Source organism: Geotrypetes seraphini, chromosome 11 (assembly GCF_902459505.1).
Source record: "Geotrypetes seraphini chromosome 11, aGeoSer1.1, whole genome shotgun sequence".
Taxonomy (NCBI): domain Eukaryota; kingdom Metazoa; phylum Chordata; class Amphibia; order Gymnophiona; family Dermophiidae; genus Geotrypetes; species Geotrypetes seraphini.
The window spans coordinates 39,009,966-39,035,496 of record NC_047094.1 but is presented as its reverse complement, the minus strand read 5'-3'; the positions used below and the strand labels follow the sequence as shown (position 1 = coordinate 39,035,496).

Genomic DNA, 25,531 nt, shown 5'->3' with positions numbered 1-25,531 from the left:
CACCTTCCAGGTAAGAAGCCTGAGTGAAGTTGTGGCAAGAGGCTCAAACAGAGGTTTCATGAGGGCTGAGAGAACCACATTCAGGTCCCAGACGACAGGAGGAGGTTTGAGAGGCGGTTTGAGATTGAAGAGCCCTCTCATAAATCTGGAAACCAGAGGATGAGCCGTGAGGGGTTTTCCGAGAATAGGCTCATGAAACGCAGTGATGGCACTGAGGTGGACTCTGATGGAGGTAGTTTTGAGGCCAGCATTGGACAGTGAGAGCAAATATTCCAAGACAGTTTCCACCGCTAAGGAGGTGGGTTCCTGACGATGCCGGAGACACCACGAGGAGAATCTGGTCCACTTCTGATGGTAACATTGGAGAGTGGCCGGTTTCCTGGAGGCGTCCAAAATGAGGCGGACCGGTTGAGATAGATTCTCTGGAGAGGTCAGCCCGAGAGAAACCAAGCTGTCAGGTGGAGCGAAGACAGATTGGGATGCAGTAGAGACTGATGCTGCTGCGTAAGTAGAGTAGGAAACACAGGAAGTAGAATGGGTTCCCTGGAGCTGAGTTGGAGCAGGAGTGAGAACCAGTGTTGGCGAGGCCACCGAGGGGCGATAAGAATCATGGTGGCGTGATCCTTGCGGAGTTTGGACAAGGTCCGCAACATCAGAGGAAGTGGAGGGAAGGCATACAGGAACCGATCCCTCCAATCGAGCAGGAATGCATCCGGAGCCAGACGGTGAGGAGAGAAGAGTCTGGAACAGAATTGGGGCAGCTGATGATTGTGAGGTGCTGCAAAGAGGTCCACCTGCGGAGTGCCCCATCGAGCAAAGATGGATAGCAGAGTCGGAGGGTCCAACGTCCACTCGTGAGGTTGAAGGATGCGGCTGAGATTGTCGGCCAGAGAGTTCTGTTCGCCCTGGATATAGACCGCCCTGAGAAAGAGATTGCGGTCCGTGGCCCAGGTCCAGATGCGCAGAGCCTCCAAACAAAGGGGGCGAGATCCGGTGCCGCCTTGCTTGTTTATGTAGTACATGGCGACTTGATTGTCTGTGCACAGGAGGAGGACTTGAGGGCAGAGAAGATGTTGGAAAGCCTTGAGGGCGTAGAACATGGCTCTGAGTTCCAGGAAATTGATGTGATGACGACGCTCCTGTGGGGTCCAAAGTCCCTGGGTGCGTAGATCTCCCAGGTGAGCTCCCCACGCGTAGGGGGACGCATCTGTGGTGATGATCATAGAGTGGGGGGGCAGATGAAAGAGTAGACCCCTGGAAAGATTGGAGGAGTTCAACCACCATTGGAGAGATTGCTGAAGAGACGATGTCACAGAGACGGGATGAGAAAGAAGATCCGAAGTCTGTGACCATTGGGTGGCGAGAGTCCACTGAGGCGTACGAAGGTGGAGACGTGCCAGAGGAAGGACATGCACCGTCGAGGCCATGTGACCCAGGAGGACCATCATCTGTCGGGCAGGAATGGAGGGATGCATGAGCACCTGACGGCAGAGATGGAGCAGGGTCCGCTGGCGATCGGAGGGGAGAAAGGCCCTCATCAGCGTGGTGTCCAGAACTGCTCCAATGAATTGAAGTCGCTGGGTGGGAAGCAGATGCGACTTGGGGTAGTTGATCTCGAACCCCAGGAGGTGGAGGAGAGAGATGGTGTGATGAGTAGCTTGTAGCACGAGTTGAGATGAAGGTGCTTTCACCAACCAATCGTCCAAGTAGGGGAACACCTGGAGGTTGTGAGACCTGAGGAAGGCCGCTACCACTATAAGGCACTTGGTGAAGACCCTGGGGGAGGAAGCGAGGCCGAACGGTAGCACCTTGTACTGATAGTGGTGGTGCAGTACCTGGAACCGCAGGTAGCGGCGAGAACTCTGATTGATGGAGATGTGAGTGTAGGCCTCTTTGAGGTCCAGGGAACATAGCCAGTCGTGTTGAGAAAGAAGAGGGTAAAGCGTGGCAAGGGAGAGCATTCTGAACTTCTCCTTGACCAGACACTTGTTGAGATCCCTTAGATCGAGAATGGGACGGAGGTCTCCCGTCTTTTTGGGGACCAGGAAGTAGCGGGAGTAGAATCCCTGACCCCTTTGATCTGGAGGTACTTCTTCGATGGCATTGAGAAGGAGGAGGGATTGAACTTCCCTCAGGAGGAGGGGGGTTTGAGATGAGTGTGAAGCAGACTCTACGGGAAGGTTGTCTGGTGGAAGAGTCTGGAAGTTGAGAGAGTAGCCGTGGCGGATGATGTTGAGGACCCACTGGTCCGACGTGATGACTTCCCAACGGCTGGAGAAAATGGTGAGACGACCCCCGATAGGCTGTGGAAGAGGCAGTGAGGGAGGATGACTGGCTATGCCCTGGAGAGAAGAGTCAAAAGGGCTGAGACTGTTTAGCAGGCTGAGGCGGCTTAGAGGGTTGAGTGGCCTGAGATCGAGCCTGGGCATGGTGCTGCTGTTGACGAGGTCGCCGAGATTGTTGGGGGGGCGGATTGAGTGGCCTGGCTGAGAACCTCCGCTGGTAAGAAGATTGAGGCCGATATGGTCGAGCAGGCGGAGCCTTCTTTTTTGGCTTGATCAAGGTGTCCCACCTGGTCTCATGGGCCGAGAGTTTCTGGGTGGTGGAATCCAGGGACTCTCCAAAGAGTTCATCCCCGAGACAGGGGGCGTTGGCCAAACGATCCTGGTGGTTGACGTCCAGGTCGGAGACTCTGAGCCAGGCTAGTCGACGCATGGCTACAGCCATGGCAGAGGCCCGAGAGGTGAGCTCGAAGGAGTCATATATTGAGCGGACCATGTATTTTCGCATCTGGAGAAGACCAGAGATGTGTTGTTGGAATAGCGGGACCTTGCGCTCAGGAAGGTACTTCTGAAGTGTAGACAGTTGTTGGACCAAGTGTTTTAGGTAGAAAGAAAAATGGAAGGAGTAGTTGTTTGCCCTGTTGGCCAGCATGGCATTTTGGTAAAGCCTCTTGCCAAATTTGTCCATGGTCTTACCTTCTCTGCCAGGAGGGGTAGAGGCATAGACACTGGAGCCCTGGGTCTTTTTCAAAGTGGATTCCACTAAAAGGGACTCATGGGGCAATTGAGATTTGTCAAATCCAGGTATAGGGATGACCCGGTAAAGGTTGTCCAGCTTACGGGGGGCTCCCGGTACCGTGAGGGGAGTTTCTAAGTTCTTGTAGAACGTTTCCCGTAGGATGTCATGTACGGGAAGCTTGAGGAACTCCTTAGGAGGTTGCTCAAAATCTAAAGCCTCTAGAAAGGCTTGAGAATTTTTCGAGTCAGATTCTAGTGGAAGGGATAGGGCAGCAGACATTTCTCTCAGAAATTTAGTGAATGAGGACTGCTCCGGTTTAGAGGTGGCATCGGGTGCCGATGGTTCCTCATCAGATGAGGAGGGATCCTCCTCGGTACCGAGGGGAGTCTCCTCCCACAAATCAGGGTCTCTGACCTCTGGTGCATGTCGAGACACCGGGGTGGAGGGCGCGGTGTGGCGAGTCTTGGACAAAGACTTACCAGAGCGCACTGAAACGGTACCAGGGGAGGACGATCGGCGTCGTTCTCGGTCCCGAGAAGAATGCCGTACCACCTGGTGCCGAGAAGGATCCACATTGGTCTGAGAATGAACCACCGGATCGGCGTGAAGTTGTTGAGCCGAAAGGATCGGCATAGAGGTGTTTACCGGTACCGAAGGAGTGGACACCGGGGGCTCGGTGCGGGGCTCGGGCCGGTCTGGTACCGGAAGGAGCGGTGCCAGGATAGAGGGTAACAGCTGTTCAAGTTGTTTCTTCAACTGTTCCTGAAGCTGAGCTTTGAGAATGACCGAGATACGGTCATCTAGGGGTGGCATCGGAACCGCTTTCTTTTTCTTCGGTTCCTTGGATGCCGCTCCACGCCCCGGCGATGAGGAGGCCGATGACGAGGCACTCACCGATATCGGGGCGGAGCGTTTGCGGGACCGGTGCGATGCCGGTAGGGACGGTGTCGCCACCGTAGCTGGAGGGCGCTCGAGGGAAGAGGAAGGCTTCTTAGCCGGCTTACCTGGCGCCAGAGACGCCGATGTGGGGTCGGGCGGTGTCGAAGTAGACGGTGCCGATTTCTGTGGTACCGCTGTCGATGTCGAGGAGTCCATCGCCGACTCGGTGCCGAAAAGAAGAGTTTGTTGGATTCTTCGGTTTTTAAGCGTTCGTTTTTGCAGAGTGGCACAGCGGGTGCAGGAGTCTGCCCGATGCTCCGGACCCAGACACTGCAAACACCAATTGTGTGGGTCAGAAACGGAGATCGGGCGTGCACACCGCTGGCACTTCTTAAAACCGACCTGCGGGGGCATGAAGGGGAAGATAGCCTCCGCAAAATCGAAGTCCGAGGCCTGTATAATGGCAACAGGCCCCGCTGGGGCAAAAACGAAAAAGGAAAAAATGAAAGTTTTTTTTTTTTTTTTTTTTTTGCAAATCAAAGAAAAAGTAAACCCGAAGGTAAAGAGAGAAAAAATTAGGAAAAAAACGCGAGCGGGAAGGCGAAAAAGTGATTTCAACGGCCGTTGAAAAAATACACGCGTCTTCTTCGCTCCGCGGAAACGAAGAAACTGGGGACCACGCACTCCTCCGTCGGGCGGGAAGGCACTCGCGCACGCGCGGTGCGGCCAACTAGAAACTTCTAGTTAAAAAGGTCCGTACCGAGGGCTCCGTCGGTGACGTCACCCATGTGTTAAGAATATGCTGCCTGCTTGTCCTGGGATAAAACATATTATTCATAATATATAAATAAAGCACAAAAAGAAAAAAAAATAAAAAAATTAACACATCTAACACATATTTAGGAAAAAATGTGCCATTAGGAACAGAGGGACACCTAAAAATACAAATGTCAACAAATGTGCATCCAAGGGTGTATATAAACAGTATGTGAAAATGACCACGAGTTGGTGGCCATTAGAAATCTGTGTATACAAACGAAGTGCATAACTAACAAGTTGAGTGAGACGCAGCCTGGGGAAAGACATAAAACTAAATACTAAAAGTGATCAAAGTTGCATGAAAAGTGATGGTCAAATTGTTGCCTAAAAGAAATTATGTCTATCATGATAAATTTTAAATGACAAGGTGAATTGAATGGAAGATTAGGTTTATACCTTCGATAATCTTCTGTTAGTCCCTGGAGGATTCCATATATGTGTTCAATCCCCACTTGCACTCTAGTCCGGGTGTTGCAGAAATCTACATATTTTCTGAACACATGCTGTACTCCTCTAGTGTGAGAATCAGTAAACAGTTCAGTCCCAAAGCCAAGCACATACCTGCAAATCCAGAACAAGGGGTAAGGGGGAGAATCCCCATCAACACTAAGTAATTCACAAACTGGTTTGCTCTGCAAAATATCAACAAATAAACAGGCAAAAAGGCAACTCAGAAAAACATTGAAAAACAATGTAGAACTAACCTGTTGTGTGCAACGAACACCCCAAGAAAGGCCTTCGGTAACGATCAGCTGGATGGAAAATCTTCAAGTCATTAAGGAGAGTAACCAAGGCAGAAAGGAGCAGGCTATATCAACAACTGAATGTACACAGAGAGGGTGTGTCTTATGGAATCCTCCAGGGACTAACAGATAGAAGATTATCGAAGGTATAAACCTAATCTTCCATTCTGTTACATCTCTTCCAGATTCCATATGCTAGGTGACGTACCAAAGCCACAGTAACTATGGAGGGACAGAAGAGCCTGCCCTCAAAACCGAAGTCCTGAAAATGGCAAACAGGCTGCCAGGTCCACCCGGTAAAACCGGGTAAAAGTTTGAAGCGAGGACCAAGTGGCCACCCTACAAATTTCATCTGGATGAATTGTGCGAGATTTCACCCATGACGCAGCCACTTCTCATCAAGTGCACTTTAAGTAAGATCGGCGGCTGCTTGCCACGAGCAATGTAAGTCACGGAAATGGCCATCCGAATCCATCAAGTGATCGAGGACTTGGGATACCAGTCTACCACGGCGAGGCACAGCAGTGAACATAAAGGTGATGAGACAGCCTGAACTCATTAATCCTTTCCAAATAATGGAGCAAGACTCTACTGATATCCAAGTTGCATAAGATCTGATCTTTGCATTCTAAACCTATTGGTTGAAATGCAGGCAACTTAATCTCCTCCTGGTTGACATGGAAAGCAAAGACCACTTTCAACAAGAAGGAAGGTACAGTATGGAGAAAAAAAACTCTGCATCCGAAATACAGCGAGAGTTTCCTGCATGAAAGAGTCTGAAGCTCCGAAATATGCCATGCCAAGACAATGGCAACCAGAAAAGGTCTCGATCATAAGGTCCAGAAGAGAAGCATCTTTCAGGGGTTCGAATGGAGTCTCAGCAAGGCTCTGCAAAATTATGTTAAGATTCCACAAAGGGAAAGGAAGATGCAGACGAAGCACCCCCTCATGAATGTGGTCATATCTGGATGAACAGTAAGCAAATTAGCGCCCTTATATGCACAAAAACATAAAAGGTCCGCCACCGCCAGACCTTTGTTTACTCTAAACCCTCCTGCAGGAAAGCCAGAACTACTGAAATGGGAGCCTTCTCAGGCTCCAACTGATCCCTAGCACACCACTTGGAAAGCCTTCCAGGCCTTAGCATAAGAATTTGTAGTAGAGGGATTATATGAGCACAAAAGAGTCAAAATAACTACCTCTGAATAACTGCGCTTTGTCAAGTCTGAACGCTCAAGAGCCATGCCATAAGCCCAAAACACTGTGGGTTCTCCATGGGCACCGGTAACAAGGAACAGGGAGCCAGGGCTTTTCATCCTGCTGAAGATGTACGAGAACTACATACTATGGGTGGTGAGGCCAATCCAGAGCCACCATTATCACCAGGCCGGGATGCATTGCTTATCTGGCAGTTGACCTGACCAACCAGGAACCATGGAGGGATCATCATACCTGTGAGCCAGCCAGGGCCAAATAAAGGCAACTTGCCCTAGCTTCTGCTCTGTTCGTCGACCAAAAAGGTACCCAGCCTTTGAGATCTCTGCCGAAGCCAACAAGATCCAACGGGGCTAATCCTAGCTCTTGTAAAAGAGACCAAACTGCTCCAGCTAGAGGAACATACTCCTGAGACCAGGAACTGTCAGCTGAGGAAGACTACCGGAACATTGTCGACTCCGGCCCCATGGGACACCGAGAAAGACATAAGCTCTTCTGCCCAGTGGGCTACCAATCTTTCTGGCCTAAGACAGTGAGCACTGGAGCTCCCTCATGAAGTGCATATGCCAGCTGGCAGCTGTGCTAAGAAATAGCCATTTAGAAATCAGAAGAAGCCAGCCCTGGTCGAAAGCTACCCCCTGAATTCACCAGCTCAAATTGCTGCTAACTGGCTCCCGTCCAGGAAAGCGGCCTCTGAAGGGAGAAAAACTCAGCTGAGATCATCAAGATAAGAGGGACTCCTGTCAAGGGCACATGGTCGCTCTGGCCCAGGGGATCGCCTCCAAAGAGGCTGCCCGAGACCCCAGAGCCTACAGATAAACCCAGGCCGAGAGAGCTGGACAATCTAAGAGAATTCCAATCTGTTAACGAAGGTTCTGTTTACTTGTCCTGAAAAGAAACACATGACCCCATCTGGAGACAAAGAGAAGCCCTAGAAAATCTTCCTAAACTTGCCCACACCTGCAGCAGAGACACTAACGTCTCCACCATGCCTTTGTACACCCAATGAGATGGAGCCTGGAGCACCCGCTGTCCCAGGAAGGATGGATATGGACCCCCCTGTTGGCGGAAAGCTGCCTCAACTACAATCACTGTGACTAAAGTGTGGGAGCCATTGCAAGGCCAAGGGGCAGAGGCTAGAAATGCTGTTGCAGAACATGGAAACATAGAAACCTGCGATGCTCTGGGCAGAATGAAATATAGAGGTAAACCTCAGAGATCTAAGGACACTGGAAATTCCCCTGAAGACAGCAGCTAGCACAGTGTACTCCGCTGTCCTTTTGGAAAGGGGGAATTCACAAAAAGTGGGTGACCGGCTGTAGAACCAGAATATGTCTCCAAATCTCCAAACCCTTCTGGCACGAGGAAGAATAAGTAGCACCTGCCTAAGCCCATTCATGGACTAGAACAGATTCAAGCATCCCAAAGACTAAGAGGCGCTGCATAATATCGCAGACACTGGACTCTGGTGCTGTCAACTTGCCGGAATCTAGAAACCAAGCTGGAGGCAAGCAAAGTAGAATTAACAAGTGTCCGATGAAAGTCGCATCCATTCCTGACAAATAGTAGAAGACAGTTCCGATGTTGCCTGTAGTGGGCATGGCTTCCTCACTCGTAGGCTTTCTTGTTTTTTTGTGGGTTTTTTTTTGGGGGGGGGGGTGGCATAGCCACTGCACAGGAACCTGAGGATGCCTGGAATTGAAAATCGTGGTAAAGGAGGAGTAGCCCTGGGAATGTCTCTAGGAGGAAAAACCTGAATATCCCTGATGACACCTGAAGGAACGAAGAGAACTACGATCCAAACCTGAATATCCCTGATGACATCTGCGGGAGGAACAAAAAAAAATTTGATCCCCTCCCAATGTCCAGAGCAAAGTAAGAGTGGTGTTCACCACACCTGAGTAAAGATCATCCCTGACCTATACCAACAAGAATCCGGCCTTTGAAAGGACAGTCGCTGAAGGAGATCCTCGAGGCAGCGGCCTCATCCAAACACAGATCCAAAGAGTTCAGTGCTCAGACTTTGCACCAGCAGAACATGTACTAAGACTCGAATGTGATCATAAACGTCCCCCAGCACTGCAGCCACATCAAACTACAGCAGCAGAGGATAGGCATGCACCATCACAGTGGATGCATTATGCAGGCTGGAATGACAGGCAAGTGCCATAAATGAACTGGCCACTGCCACTCTGCTATCTGAGGATGCCAGAAAAGAACATTTTGTATCATAACAGCCTCCTTTGATCCCAAGAGTCCTGAAACTTCCCCCCTCCCCCCATCACAATGGAGGGCTGCATGCTGGAAAACCTGCACCATGGCAGAATCTACCTCAGGATGTTCAGACCTGCCAAAAAGCAAGATGCAGGTGAGAAAGCATAGACATATCTATAGCAGATCAGAAAAAACTGTCAGGGGAATCGCACTGTTCTAAAACCAGACCCAGGAGCTGTGGACGGATTGGAAAAGACACAGGAGAACGGTCCGGGACCGAAGCCTGGAAAGTGGAAAATTCAAATGGAGCTCTTGCAGAACATCAGCAGTAAAGAGGAGACAGAAGCCCACTGAAAATGTGAAGGATCAGCACCTCCAAATCAGAGAGACCGAGGAGACCAGACAGTGGAAGGAGATAGAAGAAACAAAATCTGCATGGCAGCTACTGCAATCAAAATCTGGCACGGCCAGACAAGAGCTCCTGAAAGGAAGCTTCGCCACAGATGCATAGACCAAAAAAGCCCAGACGCGCCCGCCAGCTGCATCAAACAAGTAGGGTCTGAGGATACTCCGTTCAGAGGAGCCAAATAAAATCCAGTGATAAGGCCCACTCTGCAACCATGGCACGGCACTGTTGAGGTACATGTGGCAAATCAATACTGTCCCCAGACTCAGAATGCAGGCGTACTGCACCAGACTACAAATGACCTCTGGGCAGAGATTTTCTTCAGAATGCACAGACCCAGACCGGTTCCCCAGGTCAAGAGGACACAAAGAAGGTGAAGTCCGAAGCTCCTGCCTCCTCATCCGGCATGCTATGGCACGCGGTTCAAAATCGCAATTAATGTCCACATCCAGTAGATTAGGGGCTGGGAAGTCCATCCCAATCGATTTTGAGTCAAATCGAGGGGGTTTTGAAGCAGAAATTAAAGTTAGAAAAAAAGATCGATTTTAAAATTCAAGATGGCCACCATCATGAATTCACGCCAAAAACAAACAAAATTCAAAAATAAAAAAAGAGCGATTTGGGGCCTGGGGAGGTGGGGGACCTGAGCCCTACCCATAGAAACTGAAAACAAAGTTTAAATCAATTTACAAGCCATCCCTGTGCCTTTGTCAGTTAGTATTTTTAAAGCAGCTGATTGGAGAAAAAGGACTTTCTGCCTCAGAAACAGCTCCAAATGTACTGGAATTGAAGATGTTCGGACTGCCAGCAGGCCAGAGACAGACTACAGATCCTCTGCCACGCAGTCGGGGGTGGGAAAGGCAGCCTGCACCTTGAAACCCTGGGTTTCTGTTCAGACACACTCAGCCTGCACTATAAACCTGTGACAGGGTCACCGGCCAGCAAACTCCAAGGTAAGGGACCCTGGGTACTTCCAGAAGGTGGCACACAGCAGGCTGGCTTCACAGATCCACCAGGGTTTCTCTGTGAAGTACCACAGGACTGCCTATTTTTCTCTGACAACAGACCACTGGGAAGGGGTCTCAAGGCACTGAAGCTACCGAAAAACGAACTTTAAGTGAAAAATATAAGAAACAAAAGCAGAGCAACAGCAAAAGACTTCTGCTCGGACTGCTTGCAGAAATTGAAACTGTTTACCGATTCTCACACTGGGGAGAATACAGCATATGTTCAGAAAAGATGTAGATTCCTGCAACACCCGGACTAGACTGCAGGTTGAGATTGAATACCTAGTGTATGGAATCCGGAAAGGACATAACAGAATTTCAGCTTGGGGAAAGACATGGAGCTGAATACTTAAAGTGATCAAAAGTGCAAGACTAGTGATGGCCAAAATGGTGCTAAAGTGAAAGAAATCTATCATGTCGAATTTAAAGCGGCAAAGTGAACTGAATCCTGAGTTGAAAGTCTATCTGTGACAAAGAACAGGCATAATTTAACAGCTAGAAATGATCCAAAATGAAAGACTGTATATAAACTGGAAAAGCATAAAAATCTAAGATCCCTGGAAGTTAGATGACTACTATTGAATAAAACACCCACGGGATGTAGCGTCATTATAAAAAATTGCCCAAACTTACCACGTGGAGAATTTCTCAGGATGCCTGTCCTACATCTGCGGGCTTCACAAAAGGTATACAACAGTACCAAAAACTAAAAAGAAACACTAATGTTACAAGGCAAGTAACAGTGCTAAGACCAGAAAATAAATAATTACAGAAAATAAAACTAACCTTAGCGCACAAGAAAATGTAGTGATTCTGAGGCGCCAACACTAAGCAAGAAAAGCTGAGCAAGATGTTGTGTTCATGGTCAGAATACTCTAAAGAGAAACCAGACCATCTACATAATCAACATCATCGCATCTTGATGACATCAATAGCTGTTCATCTGATGGGATTGGATGCAATTGGCCATAAGAATACTAAAAAGCTCTGCCTTTAAAAACTTCAAAGAGTGACCCTAATAGTGATACACACTTCGTAAAAAGCCGACGTTAATGTTAAAATGCACTGCCCTTAATGCTAATGTCACTGGAACTGCATAGAGTAGAAACTTGCCCAATAAACAGTCTTGGAAAAATATATGGGACTTGAGTGCTTACATGCTTATTGGTCAATGGAAGGGGCACAACATACATATTTATAAGGACTGTGTGTTACGAATCTAAAAATCAGCTCACATATGTTTACATAAAAAGTGCACTCAGTGATGATTGGGAAGAGAAAATGAAAGGAAATAGCAGTGGGATGAAAAACAACTGTGTTGAAATATGTTGATGTGCATGGAAAGGCATGTAGCCTATAGTGACACTAATATGAAGAGAAAATAAAAGTAGTGAAAAATGTGTGTATGTGTTTGAAAGTAAAGAGCAAATAGTCAAACATTATTTATTTAAAATTTCCAATGCTATTGATAGGAGGAATATAAAAAAGTTATAGTACAAAAATACAATGTAAATATGAAACACACAACAGACATTTGAAACCATCTAAAAAGACCAAATTGTAAAAGTAGATTTGCGGCATTACTTATGACTATACCATCTCTCTGGATACAAAGTGTCAGATAATAAAAATTAATACTTTAAAGAAACTAAAACTTTGAATGGTCGAAACAATTTTTTAAAAGCCAGAAAAAGAAAAATATTTTAAATGTATTCCACAATAAAATATAAACATATAACACAAAACCATAAAAGAAAAGCATGAGATAAATTGTAATAAATAAATGCAATCTAATGAGAGGAATAAGATACCCAAACATAAGAAACTGAATTATAAGTGTAAAGATGATAAAATTTAAAAAGACAGAAAAAAAAATATATTTTGACACAATAAAATATCATACAGCACAAAATCATTAAAAAAATCAATCATGAGATAAAATTAATAAGTGTGTGTGTGGGTGTGTCGTATTTTTCACTCCATAAGATGCACTTTTTCCTCAAAAATGTGGGTGGAAGTAAGGGTGCGTCTTATAGACCGAATGTAACCTTTCCAGCCCCCTGCCCCCCCCCCCCAAATACCTTCCAAACTGTATGGAGAGTCCACTGACATTTTTGGCGGGGCATGCGTGCAGTAGCAGCATGTTGGCCTCCCTCATAGGCCGAGGCTCCATTGTGGTGTTAAAGGGTACACGGAGAGAAGCATGTTAAAGGGCAGGTGGAGATAGGCAGCTACAAACTGGCCATGAGAAGCATGCAGTTGGGGAGTGCCCTCAGTGCACCACGAGCCTGGGTCCTGCTGCAGCAGAGAAAGCACAGTTACTTACCGTAACAGGTGTTATCCAGGGACAGCAGGCAGATATTCTTGACTGATGGGTGACGGCACCGACGGAGCCCCGGTACGGACAATTTTAGAGTGATTGCACTCTAAGAACTTTAGAAAGTTCCAGTAGGCCGCACTGCGCACGCGCGAGTGCTTTCCCGCCCGACAGAGGCGCGCGGTCCCCAGTTAGGATAAGCCAGCTAAGAAGCCAACCCGGGGAGGTGGGAGGGACGCAAGAATATCTGCCTGCTGTCCCTGGATAACACCTGTTACGGTAAGTAACTGTGCTTTATCCCAGGACAAGCAGGCAGCATATTCTTGACTGATGGGTGACCTCCAAGCTAACAAAAAGAGGGATGGTGGGAAGGTTGGCCATTAGGAAAACAAATTTTGCAAAACAGATTGGCCGAAGTGTCCATCCCGTCTGGAGAAAGCGTCCAGACAATAATGAGATGTAAAAGTATGAACTGAGGACCAAGTAGCAGCCTTGCAGATTTCCTCAATAGGAGTGGAACGGAGGAAAGCTGCAGATGCTGCCATGGCTCGGACTCTATGGGCCGTGACAGAACCTTTCAGTATCAGTCCGGTCTGAGCATAACAGAATGAAATGCACGCTGCCAGCCAATTAGACAACGTACGTTTAGAAACAGGACGTCCCAATCTATTCAACTTCGCTCATTAGAACGTAAATGGAGACAAAACAAAACTTTATCTAATCTCAAAAATTATAAGGATAACATTATATTTTATAAGGATAAAATCAATCATGCAAAAAAGATATATTATTCCAACAAAATTGATAAAATTAAAAATTCTTCTTCACTATTCAATATTCTAAAAACAATAGATCCCAAAAATAAAATAAAAAATACTGTTCAAAACTCTACATTAACAGCACAAGATCTTTCTAACGCCTTTAGTCAAAAAATCAACAATATCCGAAACTCCTTTACATCTATCATAAATAGTAATACGACTAACATAGATCAAATCAAAACCGTCCCAACAGCAAAATGTTCAAAATTCAAACTCCCATCCATTAAAGACATAGAATCTTTGTTTCAACAAATTAATCTAAAAAATTCAGGTTCCGAGATTATCCCTCCGTACTATTTAAAAAAATATATTTCACATTTTGGACCATTCATTCATCTACTAATTCTGAAGAGTTTAATATCTGCAACTGTTCCTCCACTGTGGAAAACCGCCACCATCATTCCTATTATCAAAGATCATAATATCAGCATAAATGACCCCTCTAATTATCGGCCAATTGCTAATCTACCATTCCTGGGAAAACTTACGGAGAAACTAGTATTTAATCAACTCTCCGATTTCATAGAGAGTACCAATGCATTACATCCAAACCAAACAGGGTTCAGAAAATTTCATAACACTGAATACTCGTTAATAGGTCTAACTACCAATATTCAATATCATTTAGATCACCACAAATCTGTCATTTTGTTCTCTTTAGATATTTCTGCAGCGTTCGACACCATAGATCACGATTTATTGTTACAAAGACTAGAATCAATAGGCATAACAGATAATGTCCTTACTTGGTTAACCTCATATCTTGCAGATCGCACCTCCTCTGTTAAATTTAAAAATGAAACATCAAAAGCTTATTCTTCTACATTTGGTATCCCTCAAGGTTCTATCTTATCCCCCCTTTTGTTTAACATTTTTCTTTCTCCTTTGTTAAGCATTTGTCAATCCATAGGCTTTACCCCATTTGCATATGCAGACGATGTTCAGCTCATACACCCTTTAGATCCCAAATGCGACAACGAAATCAAATCCATCAATCAAAAATTAGAAATAATACATTCTTGGTTAAATATAAACAAATTATCCCTTAACATAAAGAAAACTAAAGCTGTATTATTTACTTGGAAAAATGATATAACTTTGTCAAATCAATTTATTCTTAATAATTCCACACTTAATCTAGTTCCCTCAGTTAAAATTCTTGGCGTTCTAATTGACGAAAAATTCACTTACCATGACCATATTTCTCTAACAGTTAGAAATTGCTTTTTTAAATTACGTCGTATTAGATCAATATCCAAATTTCTGACTCCAAAATCTGTTACAATACTGATCCATTCTTTAGTAATATCTAAACTTGATTATTGTAACGCTCTATTCCTTAACATATCATCAAAAGAAAAAAGAAGATTACAACTGATTCAAAACACCGCAATAAAGTTAATATATAATGCAAAAAAGTACGATCATGTTTCTCCACTGTTGAAAGATTCTCACTGGCTGCCTATTAGCCATAGAATCACATTAAAAATAATGTTACTCATTTTCAAAACTTTAGCTTGTGAAGAACCCCAATTTATATCTAGACTCTTGATACCCTATAATACTCAACGTTCACTTCGTTCCTCTAACCAAAATCTTCTCTCAGTTCCTTCCTTGAAGATTATTGGTACTAGAAGGGCAGATATTTTTTCAGTGACAGGTCCCCTATGGTGGAATGCCCTTCCCCAATATATTCGTGATGAAAAAGATATTTTAATATTTAAAAAATCTTTAAAATCTTATCTATTTAGAGATGCCTTCAATATTTAAAGCAGATTATGTTTTTTAATAGCTGAGATTTTTATGTACCCTTACCTATTGTTTTTTCCCACTCTTCTATTTTAAACGAAAAATGTAACTTTTAATTTTAATTTTTTCCATCCCAACTTCTTGTTTGTTTTTAGTCAAATGTTTATTGTTAATTTGTGAACCTCTTTTTACCTTACTATATATTGTAATGTACATCGCTTAGTGATTTCAATAGGCGATAAATCAAATTCTGTTAATAAACTTGATAAACTTGATATTCAGATCAAAAGACAGAAATAGTTGGGGAGATGATCTGTGGGGCTTAGTGCGGTCTAAATAGTAAGCTAGAGCCCTCTTACAGTCCAAAGTATGCCGAGCCTGTTCCCCTGAATGTGAGTGAGGTTTCGGAAAGAAGACAGGCAAAACAATGGATTGGTTGAGATGAAATTCAGAAACAACCTTAGGAAGAAACTTTGGGTGCGTACGCAGAACCACCTTGTCGTGATGGAATACTGTAAAAGGTGGGTCAGCAACTAGTGCATGGAGCTCACTGACTCTCCTGGCAGAGGTGAGAGCAACAAGGAATAGTACCTTCCAAGTGAGAAACTTGAAAGTGGCGTTAGCCAAGGGTTCAAATGGAGGCTTCATTAAAGCGGAGAGAACCACATTAAGATCCCAGACTACAGGAGGCGCTTTAAGAGGTGGTTTCACGTTGAAAAGACCTCGCATGAATCTGGAGACCAGGGGATGAGCTGAAAGGAGCTTTCCATGGACCGGCTCATGAAAAGCAGCAATAGCACTGAGATGGACTCTGATTGAGGTGGACTTGAGGCCAGAGTCTGACAAAGAAAGAAGATAATCCAACAAGGTCTCCACTGCAAGGGAAGTGGGATTATAATGATGAAGAAGACACCAGGAAGAAAACCGTGTCCACTTCTGATGGTAACATTGCAGAGTGGCCGGTTTCCTGGAGGCATCCAGAATTGAACGAACAGGCTGAGACAAAAGCGTATCATGAGTAGTCAGCCCGAGAGATACCAAGCTGTCTGGTGCAGAGACTGGAGGTTGGGATGTAGAAGGGTTTCCTGATGCTGTGTAAGCAGAGAAGGAAACAGTGGCAGAAGAAAAGATTCCCTGGAACTGAGTTGAAGTAGAAGGGAGAGCCAATGTTGCCTGGGCCACCTCGGAGCAATCAGAATCATGGTTGCTCGTTCCCTCTTGAGCTTGAACAAGGTTCTCAACATGAGAGGCAGAGGGGGGAAAGCGTACAGGAACAGATTGGACCAATCTAGGAGAAATGCATCCGCTGCCAGACGGTGAGGAGAGTAGAGTCTGGAGCAGAAAAGGGGCAGCTGGTGATTGTAAGGAGCTGCAAAGAGGTCTATCTGAGGAGTGCCCCATTGAGCGAAGATGGTTTGTAGAGTTACAGGATCGAGTGTCCACTCGTGAGGCTGGAGAATTCTGCTGAGTTTGTCCGCTAAGGAATTCTTTTCTCCCTGAATGTAAATCGCTTTCAGGAAAAGATGGTGATTTATGGCCCAAGTCCAGATCTTCTGGGCTTCCTGGCATAAGAGGCGAGAACCCGTCCCACCCTGTTTGTTGATGTAGTACATCGCAACTTGATTGTCTGTGCACAACAGGATAACTTGAGGAAAGAGAAGATGTTGGACTGTGGAGGCCATGTGACCCAAGAGAATCATCATTTGCTTTGCCGAGATGGAACGCTGTGGAAGCACCTGCTGACACAGAGATTGAAGCGTTTGAAGACGGTTGGATGGCAGGAACGCTCTCATAAGGACTGTGTCTAAGACAGCTCCTATGAATTGAAGTCTCTGAATGGGGATGAGATGAGATTTGGGTAGATTGATCTCGAACCCCAGAAGTTGAAGAAACATGATGGTTTGATTGGTGGCCAGGAGAACAGTCTGAGATGTATTGGCCTTGATTAACCAGTCGTCCAGGTAAGGAAAGACCTGAAGGTGGTGAGATCTTAGAAAGGCGGCCACCACAATCAGACATTTGGTGAACACTCTTGGAGAGGAGGCAAGACCGAAGGGCAGCACCTTGTATTGGTAATGACAACGGTTGATCATGAAGCGTAGGTACTGTCTGGAGACCAGATTGACTGGTATATGAGTGTATGCGTCTTTGAGATCGAGGGAACATAGCCAGTCGCCTTGATTGAGAAGAGGATAAAGAGTGGCCAGAGAAAGCATCTTGAACTTTTCTTTGATCAAATACTTGTTGAGATCGCGGAGATCTAGAATGGGTCTGAGATCTCCTGTTTTCTTGGGGACTAAAAAATATTGGGAGTAAAACCCCTGCCCCTTTTGATCTAGAGGAACCTCCTCTATAGCGTTCAGAAGGAGGAGGGATTGAACCTCCTGGAGAAGAAGGGAAGATTGAGGAGTGTGCAAAGCAGACTCTCTTGGTTGACTTGAAGGAGGTAGAATCTGAAAGTTGAGAGAGTAGCCGTGGTGGATGATGTTCAGGACCCACTGATCTGACGTGATAAGTTCCCAACGGCTTTTGAAATAAGTAAGGCGTCCTCCTATAGGCTGTGGAAGTTGGGCAGAAGGCAACAGACTGGCTATGTTCTGGAGAACCAAGTCAAAAGGGTTGTGTAGACTTTTGTGAAGGTGTAGGTTTTACCTGCTGCTGTTGTTGAGGTTGTCTAGCAGCTGGTCGTTGTTGTCTCTGACGCCTAGGCTGTTGTGCAGCTTGAGGCAGAGGACGAGCCACAAATCTACGTTGGTAGGTTGATTGTGGACGAAAAGGTCTGGTTGGTGGAGGCGTCTTAGTTTTAAGAAGCGTGTCCCATCTAGTCTCATGAGCCGATAGTTTTTGGGTAGTGGAGTCCATGGAATCTCCAAACAGCTCATCCCCTAAGCAAGGTGCATTGGCTAGTCGATCCTGGTGATTGACATCCAGTTCTGAAACTCGAAGCCAGGCTAGCCGTCGCATGGCCACTGACATGGCTGTGGCTCTGGAGGTCAGCTCGAAGGTATCATAAATGGACCTGACCATGAATTTACGAAGCTGTAAAAGAGAGGAACAAGTGTGGTGAAAAGCAGACTTTTTCCGATCAGGAAGATATTTCTCAAAAGCAGTGAGATTTTGAATAAGCTGCTTAAGATAGAAAGAGAAATGAAATGCGTAATTTCCTGATCGATTGGCTAACATTGCATTTTGGTATAGCCTTTTACCAAACTTGTCCATGGATTTGCCCTCTCTGCCAGGAGGGACTGAGGCATAAACACTAGCCCCTTTGGACTTTTTTAAGGTGGACTCAACCAAAAGGGACTCATGAGGCAGTTGGGGTTTGTCAAACCCAGGGATAGGAATGGCCCTATACAAGGAATCCAATTTTCTGGGAGCTCCAGGAATAGTTAAAGGAGATTCCAGATTCTTATAAAACGTCTCTCTCAAGATATCATGGAGAGGTAACTTAAGGTATTCCTTTGGAGGCTGGTCAAAGTCCAAGGCGTCTAGAAAAGCCTTGGATTTCTTTGACTCAGCCTCCAAAGGAATGGAGAGAGAGTCACACATTTCCTTTAGAAAGGAAGAAAAAGAAGACACCTCTGGTCCAGAGGAGGGTCCTAAAGCAGACGGGTCCTCATCACCAGAAGAGCATTCCCCCTCAGAAAGAATAGGATCCTCTGAGTCACCCCACAAGTCAGGATCTCGAACTTGAAAACTCCGGTGTCGAGATTCCGGTGTGGAAGGTTCTAAATGCCGGGATTTGTGAAGAGACTTCCCTGACCTGCCTGACTCGGTACCGGGAGATGTCATTGTATGCACCGGAGCCGAAGTCTGTACAGCTTGATGGTGAGCTCTCGGCTCCGGTGCAAGAATCGGCATGGAGACCGAGGAAACAGATTGTACCGGTACTGACAAAGTGGACGTCGATAAAATAGGACGGTCCACTATCGGTACCGGTGGCTCAGACCGAACTGGTACCGGTAGATTCGGTGCCAGGAATGAAAGCAGGAGGTGCTGTAACTGTTCTTTAAGTTGCGCCTGCAGAACAGCAGCTATACGGTCTTCGAGAGAAGGCACCGGTACCGCTTTTTTCTTTTGTGGTACCTGCGGTGCCGCTCTACGCCCCGAGGATGAGGAACCCGATGTAGAGGGGCTCACCTCTATTGGGGCGGAGCGCTTCCGTGGGCGCCTCGAGGTCGGCAGGATTGGGCTCGCTGCCATCGAGACCGGAGGACGCTCCAACGGGGAAGGCTTCTTAGCCGGCTTACCTGAAGGAGTCGACACCGACGCGGTATCGCGTGGTGTCGATGATGTGGGTGCCGACTGCGCCGGTGCCGATGTCGGTGCCGGTGTTGTAGGATCAGACATTTCGGCACCAAACAGTAATTTCTGTTGAATTTCTCTATTTTTAAGAGTTCTCTTTTTCAAAGTTGAACAGCGGGTGCAGGTAGACGCTCGATGGTCGGGACCAAGACACTGGAGACACCAATTATGTGGGTCAGTTAGTGAAATTGGCCGTGCACACCGCTGGCACTTCTTGAAGCCGGGTTGGGGGGGCATGAATGTAAATACGGCTTCAGCCAAATCGAAGGCCGAGGCCTCGATGGTGGCGAAAGGCCCCGCCGGGGCAAACCCGAAAAGGAAGGAAAAAAACAAATGTTTTTTTTTTTTTTTTTTAAATAAATAAAAGAAAGAAAAAAGGAAAGGAAATAATATTTCCTTAAAAAGTTTACGCGAGCGGGAAGTTACACAAAGATTCTCTCACAACAGCCGTTGAGAGAGACGCGTCTTCTTAGCTCCGCGGAAACTAAGAAACTGGGGACCGCGCGCCTCTGTCGGGCAGGAAGGCACTCGCGCGTGCGCGGTGCGGCCTACTGGAACTTTCTAAGTTCTTAGAGTGCAATCACTCTAAAATTGTCCGTACCGGGGCTCCGTCGGTGCCGTCACCCATCAGTCAAGAATATGCTGCCTGCTTGTCCTGGGATAATAATGGCTACCACCTTCCTACAGCGATCAGTCGAGGACGCTCTGAGTTGTGAGGAGCATTGGGGGCGGCCCTGCTGGTCTACAGTCTGGAAGGTGATCGCTTTGCCCAGGAAGCTTTCGGGTTCTTTTCTGTCGGGCCCTGCATCTTCCAGCAGCAGTAAGTCACTGTTTGGGCTGACTCCGATTCAACTATACTGCATCCTATCTGGCTGACACAACTTCCCAAGTTGTGAGTTGTTACCACCACTGGAAGAATAGAGAGGTTTGAAGGACTGGGGATGAGACAGAATTCTGAGAAGTTAATGAACTCGGAGGGGGAGGAGGGTGGTACCAAAGGACTGAAAGAACTGGAATCTTGGGGAGGGGAGGGGGAAGATGATGCTACTATTAAAAGATCTGGCAGATCCCAGCAAACCATCTTTACACTGTGCCTACACACCATGCCTGCACACCACTGGAGCCGCTCCTCTGCTTGTATGCTGGCTGTGTGTGTCTCCTTTTTATTTATGAGAAAGAAGTGATAAACAAAATAAGCGACTTCTAGGTAATTATAAAAATGATAAATAGTATACCTCCTGGTTCAGACTAAAGGGACTTATGGAACTGAGCTCATAGTGCTGTTCAGCTCGCAACACGGAAAGATCAAGATTGCAGCCTCACCATCTTTGCTTGAATGTTTTAAATATAAAAAATTCAAGCAAAGATGGTGAGGCTGCAATCTTGATCTTTCCGTGTACACCTATCGTTGAGCACAGGAGTTGCATATTAAGAGAAGTCTGTTCCACTCCTCTAGTCAACTCCTGTGCTCAACGATAGGTGTACACACCATTCTTTTGGTTTTGCCCACATATAAAGGTTGCATGAGCACACCACAATATATACAACATTATCAGTCTTGGCAGTTGCTGGTAAAGTTTAAGTTTGTATATCCTACCAGTGGGGGGGACATCTGAAACGTGCCATGGTTAATGAGTGACTGCAGATGAACATAATCCAAATGGGGAATGTCCAAAAGTGGCAGGATGTTCATATAATTGTTGAAAGAACCGACAGGATAAGTTTATTGTGTAAATTTTCATTCGGTGTGAATGCAATTACTGTTTTTTTTAACCCTGGAAACAATGATGTAATTTAAGATATGCCAATGTTATTTAATAATATTGCTAATGTCGCTTGAGAGATGGGAGAATCTCAAGGAGCAAACAATATCTGGTGGTGATTTGTCCTTATGACCCATTTTGAGGAGATCTTCAGAGTGCTGAATTCTAGTTCTTGTCATTTGGTTTTCTGTATACTGTAGTAATAAATCCATATTCCCCTTTCTTAATCAGAATAGCCAAAAAATGAATTTCTTCAGCTATATGTCATCTTGAAATTTAAATTGTTATTTCATGAGTTTAACCTTGTCACCCTTCCACAGGATGAAAATATCATCAAAATATCTTTTATATAAATGCACCCCTGTGAAAAGGGATTATTTTCAAAGAAAACTTATTCAAAATTTGATACATAGAGATTGGCAACATCTGGTGCCATAGAGGCACCTATGGCTGCTTCTTTAATTTGAAAGAAAAAATTGGCTATCTAAGCAGAAATAATTTTAGTAAGTGTTATTGTTACAAATGTGATCATATGATTTGATTTAGGGAACAAAGGACGTAAGAAAAAGTCTACAAAAGCAGATAAAGGTTCTAATACTGAACCATTTCCTGGGATGCCAGGTAGATGTGTATCTTTGGAAGAATGTATATAGTGGGAATTACTGGATGTTCCAGTGTCAAAAGTGACTAAAGATATCCTGCAATATATGATGTCTCCGCTAGTTGCTTAATTTTCATTAGTAAGGATTTTGGGATCAGATTCCAAGGGTACGTAAAAGTGTGGATCTCATCTGTCTGAAAACTTCTCATATTTATCACAATACTTCCATCCTTGTCAGCTAGTTTAATGATGATTTCATGATCCATTAGTAATTCCTTAATGGCTTCTATTTCATGGTCATTCAAATTTGGTTGTGGGCATTTATTTTTTTCCTCTCTAGTCATTAAAAATCTCTCATACATTCATAGAATGTCACAATAAGAGGATCCATAGGCCCTGAAGGGATCCAATTAGAATTTTGTTTGACAACTGAAGGATCAGTGTTTGTGTTATTTGTGTTGTAGGAGAAATGTTGAATTTGCAGCTTTCTCTTGAATTTGAAGAGGTCAACACATGTTTGAAAAGAGTCAAAATGAGTGGCCAGAATGAACGATAATCCTTTCTGTATGATAGTGATTTGATACATACATATAGGTGATATCAACTAGAGAATGACATGGGGACAAATCTATCCCCATAGGAACTCAATTACCCATCCCCTTGAATTTTGTCGTTGTCCCATTCCTGTAAGCTCTGCCTCAACCGCAAAAGCCTTGAACACTTATGATTTTAAAGTGTTTGAGGCTTGTGCAGATGAGGACAGAGCTTGCAGGAACGGGCCAGGAACAAGAAATCAACTCGACGGGACAGGAAAATGAGTTCCCACGGGGACAGGGAAAAATTTGTCCTTGTGTCATTCTCTAATATCAACTTCCAGAATATCACTTACCAGAGACTATTTGCTACTTGCACCTATTAGAGACTATTTCGACACCATTGATAACTGTATTGGTTTGTATACATATTGTTTGTTTTTATCATCATAAAAAACTTGCTATTTTATTACTAAACGTGGAAACATCCAGCTCATCTACTCCACCCTTGCTAGCATTTTTATGTAGGCAGTTTGCAGTAATTTAACAGCTATTACCATTTACAAACTATAAGATTTTAGGTTTAAATCTTTAGCAACAGGGTCATGCTTGGGTTCTGTCAGAATTTGAATGCTCAAAAATATATGCAAATAAATAATTCTAATTTGAATATCAAAATAAAGTAAAACTAAAATATTACCCAGCAGGCCTGACAAGAACATTCTTTGCAATAGGAAGCACGCAGTGAGTAGGGTCTCTTACATATGCATATATACTTCCTTAAGGAGCTGGTAGCTGGGTACCACAACTAGTTCTTTCTGAGCATTCAGGTATTTGGAACCAAATTTAGGTGATTTGAATGTCCCTTTAATGTGCAACTTAAATGGGATGGTCTTAGCCATATCCAGCACAAAAGGAAAGGAAAGCTTCTAGTACAGACCTACTCCTACCCTCTGACAGAGATCCCATCAAAGGCTAAGAGAATTCTTATGCTCAAAGTCAAAATCAAAGTCTAAAGACTGAATTTCAGAAGCCTAAGAAAGCACCAGCCTGGCACAGTCCCACTCTCCTGTGGTCTCAGAATGAAGTGCCAATGTTTATGAGGGGCTTTCTTCTCCAATGCTAATACTAACCAATGCCGAAGAGTGGTATGGTTACCCTGGAAGATGAGGCCAACTCATTAAATGCTAATAGTAGGAACCTAATTTAGATTCTCTGACTTGAATCCTGGGTGGAAACAGATTCCTATTTAGCAAGATCTAGGAACTGAAATGTAAAGTGCCTAGATCTTTAAAATACTGCCTTCCCTTATTTTACTCAAAGTACATCACTCAAACTCATCAAAATCATGTCATAATAAGACCCTCATCAAGTATAAAGATTTCATGACAGGAAGCAATTTTTTCACAAAATGTATTTTAAAAGAATGAGAAAAACAACCTACTGAACCGCTTCTATTCATAAATTACAGATGACAATCAGGAGGAATAAAATTCTTTTTGCAGGTTGACAGCTTAACATTCTTCTGTGGCAATGCTTACCTTACCATCCCCTTTGGGATTTAGATAAACTACATAGTGCCCACCGTGGTTATCCCCACTATGCACTAGCACTGCATGAAGAATGTAGTTGGCTGGATCTTTCTGATCTTGTTTCTGTAGAAATTCATCTAGTGGTAGCTGCTCAGGAAACTCAAACCTAATTTGTTTTAAATAGTACAGTTATTTTTAATTGAACAGCATTAAAACTTGAAACAAAAGAAAGCTACAAATTCATTTTTAAGTACAAAGCTCAACTTGAAGCTGGTAAAATGGGAATTTTAAAAGTTAGCATATGATGCATGCAATACAGGCAAATTCTGAGTCAGTTGCTGATGGAAGATACATTTGACAATTTTAGACCTATGTCATGGCTATAAAAGAAACGGCCTACAATAACCATAACATTTTAATGTTGTCATTAAGCAGATAGAGAAAAGTCATATTACTCAAACAGAATTTTCAAAATATAACAAAAGGGTAATAATAGCTGTGTTACAGATGTATAAATTCCTCTTTTGTCCATCTTGACAATGTCCTCTAAAAAGAAAATGGTGGTCTTAACCCCAAGGCAGGATAGAAAGCCCCATCTTTGCTTAACAGTGATGCCTATTGGCTGGTTGAATCACACTTATACTGGTTTCTGTAAAGAACCTGAATCCATGTTCTTTACCAGTGACTTATTCCCATAATGGCTTATCAAGTGGAAAGGGTTTAAAAATAAGGGAGAAATCTTTTGGATAGCAGTGTAGGCCATAAATACAGGAGAAGCTAGTTCCTACTGAGCTGGAAGAAAGTTGCAGATTAAAAGAAAAAGGCAGAATTTAAACTTACTTGTTAATTTCCTTTCTTTTAGTCCTGTCAGAGCAAAGGATAATAGTGCCATCCTACAAGTAGGTGGAAACTAAAAACCAGCTCAACTTACTTCAAACCCTTTATAGGGGTCTTTTGCAATCTCCAGCTATACAGTACTCCTATGTCAAAGCACGGAAAATTAAAAGCAATTTTTTTGTGGGAGGCTTCCAAAACACTATCAAAACCAACCCAGACGTAATCAAAAACCTCATATCTCTGACAATCACCTAAAGATAAAAATATCCTATAATAAAGATAAGGAGCAATCAACTTTCAGAATAGTTAACCCACTTATTGTCAGTTTTCTGAATCTGACCATCAAAACATCTTGATCACCACTGCCTCCCTGGGTGGGTTCCGTACTAGTTTGGCTTATCAGGTAAAAAGAGATTATGTTCTTACCTTGATAATATCTTTCCAAGTAGATAGGTGAGAGATTCTAGACAAGTGGGTTATCTCCATATTCGGAAGGAATCTAATCTGGATTTTTTTCTGTGACTCTCTATTTCAGTGGGAGCTCTAGCACTTTCTACAGTTAGTACCCAAGCACAATGAGCTCCAATGATAGTATGTGAAGTAGGGACTCCAATGGGAACATTTCCAAGAATCAATTGTTCTGCTCAACAAAGTAACATGAAAAGAGCAACTGCAAAACAGCTAACAAAGGCATCAAACAAGTTCAGGAAACAACTTGTAGAAACATAACAGAATGAGGCAGTAGGCAGGCGAAGGAAGGACAGGGTGA

At 44.5% G+C, this 25,531-nt stretch overlaps 1 protein-coding gene across 2 annotated transcripts in view; it reads right to left on the bottom strand.

The window, feature by feature from the left end:
• USP7 (ubiquitin specific peptidase 7) overlaps window positions 1-25,531 on the bottom strand; it is a 396,159-nt gene that overhangs the window by 191,303 nt on the left and 179,325 nt on the right. For both annotated transcript variants that reach the window (XM_033962812.1, XM_033962811.1), the window contains exon 13: window positions 23,935-24,091. In XM_033962812.1, the coding sequence (XP_033818703.1) occupies window positions 23,935-24,091 (157 nt within the window). The remainder of the gene's footprint in view (window positions 1-23,934; window positions 24,092-25,531) is intronic.